Consider the following 16,250-nt stretch of genomic DNA (forward strand, 5'->3'; position numbering starts at 1 on the left):
AAAATGGTTGAGAATCACTGCTAGAGCCGTAAAAATGTTCTCTTATGGGGGACCCTGGCATATATTTTCGAATGGGGGTCCGCGGGGCTAATTAGTGTCAATTTGGGGGTCCTTGAAGTGAAACATTTTGAGAACCACTGCTGTAGAATAAACAAGCCAAAAAAATCATTAAAAAATATGTTGGCAAAATGTTTTCAAAAGATGTTTTCACCTACTAAAGCCCAACACACACCGTCTGTGAAGAGGGTGCGCAGCGACGCGGCACAGTATTGCCGCGCGTCATAGCCGCACAGCAACACCCACAGGACGCGGCGCGCTACCGCGCGGCTGGCCAGCCACGACTACGGATTCCCGGATGGAGGCCGCGCGGCAACGCCTGGAAAATAGAACAGCGGCGTATCGGAGCGTCAGGCGAGGCGTGAACGTGCGCCAGCGCGTGTCTGACACCGCCGGTGTGGGATAGGTTCATTGAAAATAACGGAGGCGGCTGTTTTGACACGCGGGGTTCACAGACGGTGTGTGTTGGGCTTAATACTAGCCCAAGGCACCCAAGGCAATGAAGTGTGTTTCAGGAACAACCATTGGGGGTCAAAGGATGGATCATCTCAGCCTTCTGAAATGTAACTATAGAAGCCTGGCTTCTAAGTAAGGCTTTAGATAGATAGAGAGATAGGCCTACTGTAGATTCTATATTTATGTGTCATGCACCAAAGTTGCCCAGTCCACACAGGACACGTACACCATATAAATCACCGCTTCAAGATTGGCATAGTTGTACTATAAAATAAAAACTCTGTTTTTCAAACTCCCTTTCAAAGAAACCCCGTTCAACTACTGAACTTACAGTATTAATGCTGAATTAATTCTGTGATGGAGCGTATATTAAAGTATATATATTAACCCATTTAGGAAATTAGAAAAAAGTCTTCTGAAAGAATATATATTCAAAGATTTGTGCCGCATTTTCACGATTTTTCAAAAATAGCAGACCTGCAAGCTCGTAGCGCGCCACTCGGTGGCGCGCTATGAGCTTGTAGATCTGCTATTTTTCAATAGCTATAAGTATAACATAATGCTTAGTTCAAACACCAAAAGGGGTTCCCGCCCAGAATGGGTTAAAGGTCCTGAGTGTGAGAGCAATGATGAGATTACTTTCTTTACTCTCACTAAAACTCAATACAGTAGAGCATTTCTCAGAAATGCTTGTGTTATAAACAGTATGGTAAAGTACGCGAGCGCGTGGCCGCACGCACACACACACACGCACGCACACACACAAGCACCCCTTACTCCACACACTTTAAAGCATGTGCACACTTTAAAGCATGTCCCCTAACCTAATATGACGCCAGCGCACACACGCGCACGCACGCACACGCACGCACGCACGCGCACATGCACACGCACACGCACACACACACACACACACACACACACACACAGCCTTATAGTGAAAGTCACAGACTCACGTACTGTAGCTCTGTGATGGAGCGTTCTTATTATAGAACAGTGGGTCTCTTTGACACATTATAGGTAATAAAAAAGAAAAACAGTAACATGAATGCTGCTATTAAAGGAGAAATGCACCGGTGCAGACGCGTGTGTGTGTGCGTGTGCACGCGCATGCGTGTGTGTGTGTGTGTGTGTGTGTGTGTGTGTGTGTGTGTGTGTGTGTGTGTGTGTGTGTGTGTGAGAGTGCATGCGTGCATGCATGCACAAAGTAACTAGTAAGTAATGTTTTTTTTTTTTTAAATGTACTGTAGTTATAGTAAAATTACAACATTTGAATCCAAGATGTAGTGGAGTAGAAGTAAAAGTGCGTGCGTGCGTGCGTGCGTGCGTGCGTGCGTGCGTGCGCGCGTGCGTGCGTGCGTACCTGGCAGGGCGGGTCGAACGCCATGCGGTGTCCTGGTGGGCGAGATGCCTCTGACGATACAGTCAAACAGGAAGCTGATCTGCTCCCCCTCGGAGCAGGACAGGAAGAAGACTCCAGCCCCTGGGGGGAGGGGGGAAGGGCAACACATGGTTAACAACACACTGGTTCTCAACGTCTTCAGGCTGTGACCCCCAAAATAATCAGAATATTTGAACTCTCCCCCCCACAAAGTATTGTGGGTACCGAGAAAAGTGTCTGATGTACGTACAGTATTGTGCCAGTTCCTCACCAGTCTACGGTTCAAATCAAATGTATTTATATACAGCTATCTATATATCACCTATCAATACCAGGGAGGAACAGACGTACAGAACTGGACTGTAGCACATTTAAAAACAACTCTCATGTACCAAAGTGCTTCACAAGGCAGAATACAGTACAGTACAGTACAGTACAGTACAGTACAGTACAGTACAGTACAGTACAGTACAGTACAGTACAGTACAGTACAGTACAGTACAGTACAGTAGACGTCAATAATAGAACAACAGGCAAATAGGACAAAACAATCTAAAAGGAAAGGTACAAGGTTGGTAAAGTTAGACAGCCAGACTTATCCTGTATTCGGATCCCCATTAGCTAGTCGCTAGTCTTCCTGGGGTCCACATAAAAAACAGATAATTGAAATTTAAAACAGACAAGATCTAGTTATCAGCTTAAACAGTGAAGTCGCTTCTGCATTTAACAGAGACAACAACGACCAATAAACTTAGGTTCTCAGTGTTACTGTTTAGAGCTAGCCAGTTAACCCATTTTGGGCGGGAACCCCTTTTGGTGTTTTAAACATTATGTTATAATTTAGCTATTGAAAAATAGCAGATCTACAAGCTCATAGCGCGCCACCGAGTGGCGCGCTACGAGCTTGTAGGTCTGCTATTTTTGAAAAATCGTGAAAATGCGGCAAAAATCTTTGAATATATATTATTTATATTATTAGACTTTTTTTTTTTTTTTTTTTTACGTCATGCCTAAATGGTTTAAACGTCACACGGCTCACGCCGTTATACTGTGCATTAAATTCTCCTCTGTGAACCTGCCACTGACTCTATATACTTCTCTTCTCCTCTCTCAGTGCTTCCGGGACTCCAGCTCTGTAGAGCAGCCCTACGGGGCCCTTATTATTACTGCTTTCTCCTCACCTGTGTTTGTGAATAAAGATCCGCCCCGGGTGGGCTTTAACACTCCTTTGCCTCTCCTTGCTGTGCATTTGGGTCCCACCACGCTCCAGTCATAACAACAGTATAGGTGGTTATGTACTGTATGTTATGTTTCAGTGCTGTGGTAGCTATAGGCCATATGAGATGATGAGATATACTTTATTGTCCCACGAGGGGAAATTTGTCTTGGGCAAAAGTGCAGCAGTACATGACGCTTTTGAAAACAGACAGACAATACACAATAGCAGCAATGTACAAGTACAGTATCACAAGAGTATCACAAGAAAGGTGCAAAAATGCAGTCAGAGGAGGTATATAAATATAAAGCACTAGAGTATTCACAGTTTATAGTATCACAGATATAACTGCATTAACTAACTGATGAAGGTCAAAGTCCCTTCCCCACTAAGAACTATGAACTATGTGGCGGTTGTTTAGTAGGACAATTGAAGTGGGAAGAAAATAAAGTTTAAAGCGGTTTCTCTTGCAACGACACGCTCTGTAGCGTCTACCAGAGGGTAACAGCTCATACTCTGAAGATAATACATGTGAAGGGTGAAGGTGAATTTACTAGATTAATGAGCCACAATCAGCTTTTCAGTTTTCACTGTTTCTGCCCCTGGTTATGGACATGTGCCAATGTTTAGTATAGGCACCAACAAGTCTAAAACCCAGATCTTGGTTTTCAACCTTTTTCATATCAAGGCCCGTTATTTATTCAGCATTTGAGCCACGGAACCACCATTTGATGACATTAAGCCTCTCAGACCCAAAACGAAAGAATATTTTGTTATCGTTGCATAAGATTTTGTCCACAATTCCAATGCTTGTATTGCTTGGTATCATAACAATCAAAATAACAATTTTACATTGTCTAATTGTGTAGAATTCTTCAAAATTAGGTAGGTGTTTAACAACAATTTAACTCAACCGGGTCCATTTGGTTACATTTTACGCTCTCATGAAGAGTTAAAGATCTAGAAGGGTCCATTTGGTTACCAACCTTCCATCATTTGGCGGCTGGGGACCACCCGGAACCCCCAAACCACTGACAGACAGCATGTGTGCCTGTCCCAACTCCCTGCCTTGGATCAGGTCTAAAAGCCGGCTGCACTTAGCAAGATACAGTTCCTGGCAGCAAAGTTGAAAGATGCCACACCATGCTGGCGTGCACACAAACGCGCCCACACACACACCCACATCCACACACACCCACATCCACACCCACACACCCACACCCACACACCCACATCCACACACTATCTGGCAGCCTCTCCAGTGGGCCTATAGAGTTGGGAGCAATCCCGCTGCATTAGGCTCTCGCTGGGATATATAATCAGCTTGAGCAGAGGTCTTGATGGATGTTGGATCTAAGACAGTGACTGCTGGTGGTGGGAACACATAGTGGCAAGGCGCACGCACGCACCCACACACGCACGCACGCACGCACGCACGCACGCACGCACGCACGCTACGCGCGCACGGTCGTCTTACAGTCTGAATCGGTAAAGTTGAGTGTCTGTGCTAATGAGTTGATGTCATAGTTCTCAGTGGAGGGCCGCGTTGAAAACGGTGCCCATCTGTCTTCATCTGCATCCTGTCAGGTCGCACGCCACGCAAACCCGTCTGTGCATGCATATATATATACTGTATATGATATATTATAGATGTGCATGAAGTAGGTTTCAGGCCTTTATGTGTTATTATGGTATAAAAACAATCTTCTGAAAGTGCTGTATAGGAAGAGCAGGCCCGTTTTTTATCTCTCCTCAGCAGTGGTTATATGGACTGTCTGCAGGCTCGGGGTGTCTTTTTGCACACACTAGAGAGTGTGATGTAGTGTCACAGAGACTCGATGTGATTGTAATAGTCCATATACTGCAGTAAGTGCTGCCAGATGTATATACTGTGTATATATATATATATATATATATATATATATATATATATATATATATATATATATACAGGAGGAGAAGCTGGTGTACACAGCAGACGACTCTTTAACCGATTCAGGACGGAAACACCCTTTTGGTGTTTTAAAGCATTATGTTATACTTTATTAGCTATTGAAAAACAGCAGGTCTACAAGCTCATAGCGCGGCACCGAGTGCCGCTCTACGAGCTTGGAGATCTGCCGTTTTAGAAAATGCGTTAACATGTGTGCAAGTCTTTCGATTATATATTCTTTCACAGTGAACGTTTTTAACTAATATATTTGCGTCCCTGGAACAACATATTTTCAGATGGGGGTTGGCGGCCAATTATATACAATTTTCGGGGTCCTTGACATGAAATAGTTTGAAAACCACTGATAAAGAAACATAGTTTTTTTTTCCAGAAAACCCTCATGATTTAGAAGACATTAAGTAGAATTAGTTATCAGGCCTAAATGGTTTAACCACTTAAGTCCTTTACTTTGCGTTAATTGGGATCCCCAGTGCTCTACACTAGGCCAGCTCCTTCTCCCCCTCTATCCACTTTTAACATTAACAGCCTGCTCGGGGACTATACAGATGAAAATGAGCTTTTGACTAACTCTGGCTCATTTGTCAACTGACATGTTGATTAATGTGCACCGTTCCTGGTCAATAAGTCAATCGCAAATCTCTCTCGCCAAATTGTTGTTCTCCCTCTTTAGAGTTTATTTAATACCATATCCATTTGGGGAGAATTATTAGTTTAATTCATTTCGATTTTCCTTCTTTCTTTTTTTTAAAGGACATTTGGGTAATCTAATATTGACTGTCTCATTGACTTCATCATGAATTCAACCGATAAAACTCCACCGTGCAAATAAAATGGCTCCATTGAATTAAATCAAATTGCAATCGAAATTTTATACGCCATAAATAAGCAATGACTGGGTAAATCAAGTCCTCTTGACACTGGAGCAGTATGGGTTGGCTCCCCAGCCTGCATCCTCCGTGAGGAGGAAGCCCAAAAACCTTCAATGAGGCCTTTAGGAGGGCCATTCGAGCTGCAAGCGGAGCCTGCGGTACCACCGTTGCCCAGGTGGAGCCTGCGGAACCATTGCGGCTCAAGAAACCACCACTCCTGAATGAAGAGTCTGGTGCTGGGAGTCTGGTGCAACGCACAGGTCCTCGCTGTACTCCTGGTGAGAGCAGGAGTGGACCTGGTGAGACGTACTGTAGGAGGGGCCCGGACAGGAGTGAACCCACAGAGCCTAGTCCCTCCACATGTCAGAATTGTGCCTCCCAGTCCCGGCAGAGTAATTCCGGAGTGGTTCCAACGGATTGTGTGGCCCTGGTCTTACCCTATAGTGGGTCTGATCGAGGGTAGCTACCAAGGACTGTCTAAGAAGGACGAGACGCGAAGACAACATGGCGTCGTACGGGCGACGCCATGTTGCTCCATGGAAGGAAAGAAACATGCGCAGTTGAGACCAGGAATTTGGACATGACAAATCATAGATATGGCGCAAATGGCCCAGCAGATGGCGTGATGCCAATGAAAGGATAGATGCTTGTACATATGTCACGTCAAACCAACATTACTGTCTTTGTGATGATCCATGCTGGGACTTACTTATCCATTTGCTGTTAAAACGTTAATATAAAAGGTAAAATGCAATGACGTGACATGATATGTACAACCATATCTCCTGTCAGTGGCATCACGCCATCTGCTGGGCCATTTGTGCCATATCTATGATTTGTCATGTCCAACTTCCTGGTCTCAACTGCGCATGTTTCTTTCCTTCCATGGAGCAACATGGCGTCGCCCTTAGGGTCTTCGCGTCTCGTCCTTCTTAGACAGTCCTTGGTAGCTACTGGGATGTGGGTCGGGACTTGATCACCCCGGCATAGGGGTATGATGTTCGCGAGATGGTCTTGGGATACATCGCTGAAAACCCAAGCTACTTGTTTTAGTATGATGTTTTAGGCGATGTATTTTCGTTCTGTAACACTAGAGTAAACCCTGTGTATTTCAGAGCGCCAAGCACAACTTATTTCATTCATTCATTCTAGCACTCAGGCTAGAGTTGTCACTTTTCACACTTGTGTGAAGTGAAGGGCGCTCTTTGGGGGGCACGTTGATGTTCTCATGTCCGTGAAAAATTTAAAACGTTTATTACAACATGTATTTATATCAGCGAAATGATGTCGCTAATTATATACCCTAAACAAACATTAAAGTCCATAGACTTTGGCAAAAAAGAATAATAAATGTCCGGCACTGTGCTTAATTGCAGATGAGATGTGACCATGCAGTAAACGGGACAGTACAGCTATAAGAAGTCACACCGAGAAGGTCTGGGGAATCTATTCAGGGACGTGGTGGGCCCATAATTCAGCTCGGGAAATGGATTTGCCGAGGCCGGAGGCCGCGTGCCGACGAATCGAAACACCGACGAATCAAGGGCGTGCGAGCGCATTTTAGGTCACTTTAGGTCCTACAGTGACCTAACAGGCTGCGCTGCAGCCAGGATGGCTGAGAGCGGCTGCTGTGCACAACATTATTATGTCACAAAGCAACATGATTATATAGGCTGTTACCTTGTTAAAAGATGATTGTGTATCTTCAAAATTAAATATATGTTTTTTTTTGTTTTGTTTTTTTAATTAAAAACAAAAAAAAACGGCTGGCCCAGACCGGCCTGGACTGGACCGGCCGTTCGGGAGTTGTCCCGAATTTCCCAATGGCCAGCACGTCTCTGAATCTATTTAACCACATGGACACTAGCGTCCCTGTTCTGGGGGACAAACGTTCAGCGAAAATAGACAATCTACTGTGAACATGAAGATCGGATATTTTCAGTGAAGAGCTTTGGTGTGTAGACTGTAGAGTGAAAAAAAGGAGGGGGTCTAGTTTAGAACCCCTGTGGGACTCCAGTCAATATGTATATGCCATAGGGTTTGAGACGTAAGATTCATCATAACGGAGGCACCTTGTTGGCTCAGCCAGCGAGGTGCAATGTTTCTAGTTTGATTCCCAGCCAGAGACCATGTTCTCCTTCCCGCCTTAATTACTTTTGACCTGAGATCAGATTCTAAACATCCTGACAGTTTTCTGAAAAAGCTATGTTTCTATGTCAGTCGTTCTTCGATTTTTCAAAAATAGCAGACCTACAAGCTCGTAGCGCGCCACTCGGTGGCGCGCTACGAGCTTGTAGGTCTGCTATTTTTCAATAGCTAAAGCATAACATAATGCTAACACCAAAAGGGGTTCCCGCCCAAAATGGGTTAATTAACTTTCCTATTTCTCTCCACTGCTCTGCACAAATAATGCAATAAAAAAATGCAATACAAGTAATCATACTAAAACGGGTTTATTATCGACGTGCGCTGGGCCCAATGTCTCCTGTTTAATAGGTCTTCCTGTAAAAGAGCTGATGGGCTAATTAGATGTTTCACTTGGGAATCCTACAGTATGATGAAGTACTCCATTTTGAAGGTAGTCAACAGTGTAGAACGGATTACTTCAGACTCAGACTTGTAACACAGATAAAGGCACACCTCTTTGTACTCGTGTTCTAGTTACAGAACAGAAGCTTATATTGTACGTATTATAACTACAGTAAATTATTCATTTACTGTAATTGTTCATTTTGGTACAAATTGCTTCAGTGAACACACTTCAGTTCTTGACGTTTTTCAAATGTATTCACTGATACTCGGCAAGCACAGTGACTTGATTTAATGAAACCAAAAGGGCTGCTGTTACTCAAAAACCTTGCCTTATTAATTCACTACAATATGTTTTGCAGGGTTATGGCCGCTAATCGTAAACGTGTGCCCAATTAGATCAGGCTGGTTCTGGATAACTGACCTCACACTCAACATTGGGTTCTCAGCAGTAGTGCACTTGCCAAGTTTGAAGTGCATTGGATGAATGGTTCTGGACGGACGGACGGACGGACGGACGGACGGACGGACGGACGGACGGACGGACGGACGGACGGACGGACGGACGGACGGACGGACGGACGGACGGACGGACGGACGGACGGACGGACGGACGGACAGACAGACAGACAGACAGACAGACAGACAGACAGACAGACAGACAGACAGACAGACAGACAGACAGACAGACAGACAGACAGACAGACAGACAGACAGACAGACAGACAGACAGACAGACAGACAGACAGACAGACAGACAGACAGACAGACAGACAGACAGACAGACAGACAGACAGACAGACCATGGTTATTATAGTTTATTATAGCAGCTAGTATAATGGAAACTGTGACCAATTGTGTGAAGATAGGTTGAAAACTGGTCGATTTAGTAGGGGGTTTAGTAACTCTCCTTTTCAGCTTATGGACTAACTGTGCATTATGTCTAAATGCATGTTTTTTTGAGTGGTGTAAACCACTCCTACAACTGGCTTTGTTAGTCTGTCTGTCTGTCTGTCTGTCTGTCTGTCTGTGCAGAAAAAATGAGCATGGTTGCTACGGTCACCCAGTTCACCCGGGTGTGATTTCATTACGTCAGACATTACGTCAGACCACAGCTGATCAGGCTATATAAGACTTTACACCACTCAGTTCACACGGGTGTGATTTTTTTTTTAAAGTATGGTTCCAGGTTTTCTGGACCTGCCGGTGTTGTGGTGTCCAGTGAAAAGAACTTCATCTACAGAGAAAGGATTAAAATAAAAGAGCATATCTCTGAAGAAGGCATGCATGGTTTTTAAAAGGTGGAGACGAGTCAGGGAACCAGAGGCAATGTGCTCATTAAAACATTCCAGAACAGTCTTTCAGAAATGGACGCGGAGTCCTTAACAATGCGAGGATCGAGGCACTTCGGCATGTTAGAAATTAATTGAATAGCTTTCCAGAATTTGCTGGTATTATTCAAATGGCCAGTTGTTTCAGACAGATACAGTTCTGACTGGGTGCGTCCAATACATGGCTGGGAGCCTGACATGGAGCCAATCAGTCCTCATCCCTGTTATGAAGCCCCCTTTGATGTGTATGTGTGCACGTCCCTGCAACCACGTTTACAGTAGGCCTACATCTTTGACTAATAAAGAATTCAATCAATCAAGACAACTTTTCTCATTTGACCCATTTTGACCTGAGATCAGATTCTAAAAATGTCTTCTACATCCTGACAGTTTTCTGAAAAAGCTATGTTTCTATGTCAGTCGTTCTTCGATTTTTCAAAAATAGCAGACCTACAAGCTCGTAGCGCGCCACTCGGTGGCGCGCTATGAGCTTGTAGATCTGCTATTTTTCAATAGCTAAAGCATAACATAATGCTAACACCAAAAGTTATAGCCTAGTAGTAGCTTGGGTTTGAAATTAGATGGAGTTACAGGGAGTTCCGCTCTAAAATATCCTAATTATCTGTGCCACTGTTTTGTTTTGTATTTGCCTGATAATATACTGTAGGTTCCTGAAATAAAATGCCGTACTAGTCTAATAATAAACCACTTGTCAACACGCATGTTCATACACAATTTTTTATTTCAATTCTGTATTGCTGCTTGTGGCCATTTCAAGTGATTGTCTGGTGGTGTTTGAGGCTGTACACGTTTATAATAATTATATAATAATATGATATGCGACGTAGGTTTGGTCTGATTAACAAAGTAATTCAAACCATAGCCTGTCCACTGTGCATTGAACTTTTTATCGTTTCTCTACAGGGAGCAATTAACATAAACAATGCAAGTGATCTTTCTGATTCTTGATTGTCCATTTTCACTGCCTTTGAAGTCTTGTCTAATTACATGCTCTAAATAGGAATGCCAGAGACCTGCCGTTTTTTCTTTTTCTTTTTTTTTCCCACACGTCAGGTAAAGTGCAACCGTGTATTTGTGGTTTCACAATGGCTTACGTCAACCATGCAAGCTGATATCAACCCCCCCTCTCTGTCCCCTCCCAAACAGTGTTGCCAGATTGTGTGAGAGAAATAAGCAGCCAGGTCTATGAAAACAAGCCCAAAAGAAGCGACTAGGACGCTAAAGTGTAGCGTGCTCATGTAGCCTATAGTCACTTATTTTGACCACACCGGCTAAAAAAATAGCTGATCTAAAAGCTCTTGTAGATCGGCTCTAAAAATTAAATTAAATAAAGAAATCTCTGAAAAAGTGACAAAGAATATTTTTGAAACATTGTAACAACACAAATCTGGTATGGGTGTCCCTGGCACAAAATACTTTAAATATAGGGTCCATGGACAAATACATTACTGTGGATGTCCTTGACATGAACATGTGTGAGAATCACTGAATGGTTTAAACGACATTTATAGGAAACAAGCCCAAATAAGCAACGACACTTTAAGAAACAATTAAGCCCCCAAAAAAACGCAGCCCACAACAATATTTACAAGCAACTTCACAGAAAAAGAAGCCCAAAAGGTTGCTTCTAATGAGCAGACAGGGCAACACACGGCTCCCAACACTTTCTCAATGCCTGCCAAAAATGCCACTCTCCTTCTCTCTCTCTGCACTTTCCCCAGGGCTGCTGGGTAACATGCAGATGAGTTGAAGGAGAGGGCAGCTGTCATAGACGCTGTAGCCACTAGGCAGTGTGTGAGCAGCAGAAGAGAAGGGAGGGAGGCTGGTATTTATAGCATGTTGTTCATCAGAGCAAGGAAACCAGACACCGGGACCCTGCAGTTATTCCTGTAGGAGCCACTAGTCTGCTCATCAGACCAGCGCGTGCGGCGCACGCTCGCACGCACGCACGCACGCACGCTTCACAAGGTTGAACCACAAAGTTGAACAAAAATATATACATTGTGTGTTTTTATATACTGTATTATATATATATATATAGGCCTACTGCAAGTAAATTAGTAACTAGTGTAAATGGTAAATAAATGGTGCATATATATAGCGCCTTTATCCAAGGTGCTTTACATACATACATACATACATACATACATACATACATACATACATACATACATACATACATACATGTATACGTATACATGTAGCTTGTGCATTACATTCGCCCATGCATTCATTCGCCAGTTTCATACACCGATGGTTGATGCGAGGCACCAACCTGCTCATGGGAAGCAATTAGGGGTTCGGCGTCTTGCTCAAGGACAGTTTGACACCAACTCTGGGGGAGCCCGGGATCGAACTGAAGCGGCGTGCTCTACCCCTGAGCCACTGTCTCCCCTCACTGCACACTGTCAGACTTCAAAGCAGCTATGGTGAAATGGAAATTACTACTACTGTACGTACTTTGCTCAGTCAGTGAAAGTTTCCCCAACCATTAACTTTTTAAATAGTGTCAGCACCTGCACCCTCTAAACACTTTCTTTCTCACACCCGTGTGTGCACACGCACAAGCACGCACACACCTGCCGAAAACATAAAACCGCCTCTCATTCTTCACATACAAGCCCCCATCAACAGGACATTCAGAGGATACCTTTAAAGTACAGTACATACCAGTGTGCTCACTGCTCACAACGTGGTGTGGTGGGATATGGAGAATTATGAATCATATATACAATACATGACTAGTGTCTGAAGTTAACGCTCTAAAACAAGGAATGAAATGACCACAGTGGCCTGGCCACTACATGTCTACATGTGTTAAGTGACATTAAACAAGTACGACAGGATAATGTGTGGGACAGTACGTTCTCTTATGTACAGGTCACAAAACTCCAGTACACTGTGCTTGTCTGTAAGAAGAAGTTCTAGTGTGTACAGTAGAGGATGTTCATGGTGTAGGAGGTACTAGTGGGAGGGGAGCCGAGGTATTGGTTCATGGTGTAGGTACTAGTGGGAGAGGAGCCGAGGGATTGGTTCATGGTGTAGGTACTAGTGGGAGGGGAGCCGAGGGATTGGTTCATGGTGTAGGTACTAGTGGGAGAGGAGCCGAGGGATTGGTTCATGGTGTAGGTACTACTGGGAGAGGAACCGAGGGATTGGTTCATGGTGTAGGTACTACTGGGAGGGGAGCCGAGGGATTGGTTCATGGTGTAGGTACTAGTGGGAGGGGAGCCGAGGGATTGGTTCATGGTGTAGGTACTAGTGGGAGGGGAGCCGAGGGATTGGTTCATGGTGTAGGTACTAGTGGGAGGGGAGCCGAGGGATTGGTTCATGGTGTAGGTACTAGTGGGAGAGGAGCCGAGGGATTGGTTCATGGTGTAGGTACTAGTGGGAGAGGAGCCGAGGGATTGGTTCATGGTGTAGGTACTAGTGGGAGAGGAGCCGAGGGATTGGTTCATGGTGTAGGTACTAGTGGGAGAGGAGCCGAGGGATTGGTTCATGGTGTAGGACGGTGCTAGTGGGAGGGGAGCCGAGGGATTGGTTCATGGTGTAGGTACTAGTGGGAGAGGAGCCGAGGGATTGGTTCATGGTGTAGGTACTAGTGGGAGAGGAGCCGAGGGATTGGTTCATGGTGTAGGTACTAGTGGGAGAGGAGCCGAGGGATTGGTTCATGGTGTAGGTACTAGTGGGAGGGGAGCCGAGGGATTGGTTCATGGTGTAGGACGGTGCTAGTGGGAGGGGAGCCGAGGGATTGGTTCATGGTGTAGGTACTAGTGGGAGAGGAGCCGAGGGATTGGTTCATGGTGTAGGTACTAGTGGGAGGGGAGCCGAGGGATTGGTTCATGGTGTAGGTACTAGTGGGAGAGGAGCCGAGGGATTGGTTCATGGTGTAGGTACTAGTGGGAGAGGAGCCGAGGGATTGGTTTATGGTGTAGGTACTAGTGGGAAGGGAGCCGAGGGATTGGTTCATGGTGTAGGTACTAGTGGGAGGGGAGCAGAGGGATTGGTTCATGGTGTAGGTACTAGTGGGAGAGGAGCCGAGGGATTGGTTCATGGTGTAGGTACTAGTGGGAGAGGAGCCGAGGGATTGGTTCATGGTGTAGGTACTAGTGGGAGGGGAGCAGAGGGATTGGTTCATGGTGTAGGTACTAGTGGGAGGGGAGCAGAGGGATTGGTTCATGGTGTAGGTACTAGTGGGAGAGGAGCCGAGGGATTGGTTCATGGTGTAGGTACTAGTGGGAGGGGAGCCGAGGGATTGGTTCATGGTGTAGGAGGTACTAGTGGGAGGGGAGCCGAGGGATTGGTTCATGGTGTAGGTACTAGTGGGAGAGGAGCCGAGGGATTGGTTCATGGTGTAGGAGGTACTAGTGGGAGGGGAGCCGAGGGATTGGTTCATGGTGTAGGTACTACTGGGAGGGGAGCCGAGGGATTGGTTCATGGTGTAGGTACTAGTGGGAGAGGAGCCGAGGGATTGGTTCATGGTGTAGGTACTACTGGGAGGGGAGCCGAGGGATTGGTTCATGGTGTAGGTACTACTGGGAGAGGAGCCGAGGGATTGGTTCATGGTGTAGGTACTAGTGGGAGAGGAGCCGAGGGATTGGTTCATGGTGTAGGTACTAGTGGGAGAGGAGCCGAGGGATTGGTTCATGGTGTAGGTACTAGTGGGAGGGGAGCCGAGGGATTGGTTCATGGTGTAGGTACTAGTGGGAGAGGAGCCGAGGGATTGGTTCATGGTGTAGGTACTAGTGGGAGAGGAGCCGAGGGATTGGTTCATGGTGTAGGTACTAGTGGGAGAGGAGCCGAGGGATTGGTTCATGGTGTAGGTACTACTGGGAGAGGAGCCGAGGGATTGGTTCATGGTGTAGGTACTACTGGGAGGGGAGCCGAGGGATTGGTTCATGGTGTAGGTACTACTGGGAGGGGAGCCGGGGGATTGGTTCATGGTGTAGGTACTACTGGGAGGGGAGCCGAGGGATTGGTTCATGGTGTAGGTACTACTGGGAGAGGAGCTGAGGGATTGGTTCATGGTGTAGGTACTGGTGGGAGGGGAGCCGAGGGATTGGTTCATGTTGTAGGTACTAGTGGGAGGGGAGCCGAGGGATTGGTTCATGCTGCAAGATAATGTATTTTCCTGAGTGTGTACAGTCAAAGATTTATCCATAGCTGTGCTTTTCAATAATGCAAGAAATACTATCTGCCAACTGCCAATATTATCTGCCACCACCTTCTGAATTGCTGACAATTGTGACTATTATCATTTTGTCTTGTTTTAGCTGTTTTTGAGGATATCATGAGGTCTTGTTCAAGTAAATAAAAAACATCACACTTGTGTGAAGTGAGGGGTGCCTCACTCCTTTAAACATAAATCGTACTCTAAACAAACATTTAAAAAGTCCATAGACCTGGCTGCCATATTACCTAATTTCTGAAAGCCAGACGTTGGAGTGCCCTCAAAAAATATATATATTTATAATAATAAATCCATACAAATTAGCAGTTCTTTCAGTGGGCTGTCATCTTTTCAGTTTATGTTGGTCATAAATGGTAAATGGTGCATTTATATAGCGCCTTTATCCAAGGCTCTGATTGTGCATTATATTCACCCATTCACACACACATTCACACACCGATGGCGGCGGAAACCATGCAAGGCACCAACGTGCACATCGGGAGCAATTAGAGTCTTGCTCAAGGACACTTCGACACTAACTCTGGGGGAGCCCACAGGGTTCGAACTGGGAACCTTGCGGTTCCCATCCGGCCACTCTACTACCCGACAGCTCTGGCAGGCTGTGCTGAATAGCGGCTAGCTTGCATAATGTCCTCAGACTAGGACATACGTCTAAGATGTACAGGCCGTCATCGAGGGCGAACGCTTTGTATCGTCCAAAGACGACGATGCGGTGTCCCACGACGCAACAGTTCAACAAAATCAACAGATCAGGGCCGTTCCCCTTGGGCTCGACATTCGTCCAGCAGAAGATCCGTGGGTTGAATTTCCACAGATCGCTGAAGATCACCTCCTGACCTTGGGAGTTCCAGCCACCGAACACGTGAAGCTCTTCGTTGTAGGCAAAGGCTGAATGAGACATGCGTCCTTCTGGAAGAAGCTGGGCTTGTGAGGGCGTGGTCACCCAGCAGTCGGTGTCCGTGTCAAAGAGCCTGATGTTGTCGTAGACCTCGTTGGTAGTTCCCTCGGTGATGGTGGCGGAGTGGCATGCCGAAACCGGCGCCGGTCTGCCTCGGTCGTCAATCAAACACCAGATCATTGTGGCGGTGTCTAGCTTGAAGACGTCATCAATCATTCCATTCAGGGTGCAGCCTCCATAGACATACAAGACCTTCTCCAAGGTACAGGCTGAGTGACCGTACCCAGAATAGATATTCTTTCAGAGCGAATGTTTTTAACTCAAATCTTTGCTTCTGGGGGGGTCCC

The 16,250-nt window shown here is 45.6% G+C and overlaps 1 protein-coding gene across 2 annotated transcripts in view; it reads right to left on the reverse strand.

The window, feature by feature from the left end:
* dok7b (docking protein 7b) overlaps positions 1 to 16,250 on the reverse strand; it is a 56,726-nt gene that overhangs the window by 32,005 nt on the left and 8,471 nt on the right. For both annotated transcript variants that reach the window (XM_079498535.1, XM_079498534.1), the window contains exon 6: positions 1,877 to 1,996. In XM_079498535.1, the coding sequence (XP_079354661.1) occupies positions 1,877 to 1,996 (120 nt within the window). The remainder of the gene's footprint in view (positions 1 to 1,876; positions 1,997 to 16,250) is intronic.

Source organism: Electrona antarctica, assembly GCF_951216825.1.
Source record: "Electrona antarctica genome assembly, chromosome: 4".
NCBI classification, from domain to species: domain Eukaryota; kingdom Metazoa; phylum Chordata; class Actinopteri; order Myctophiformes; family Myctophidae; genus Electrona; species Electrona antarctica.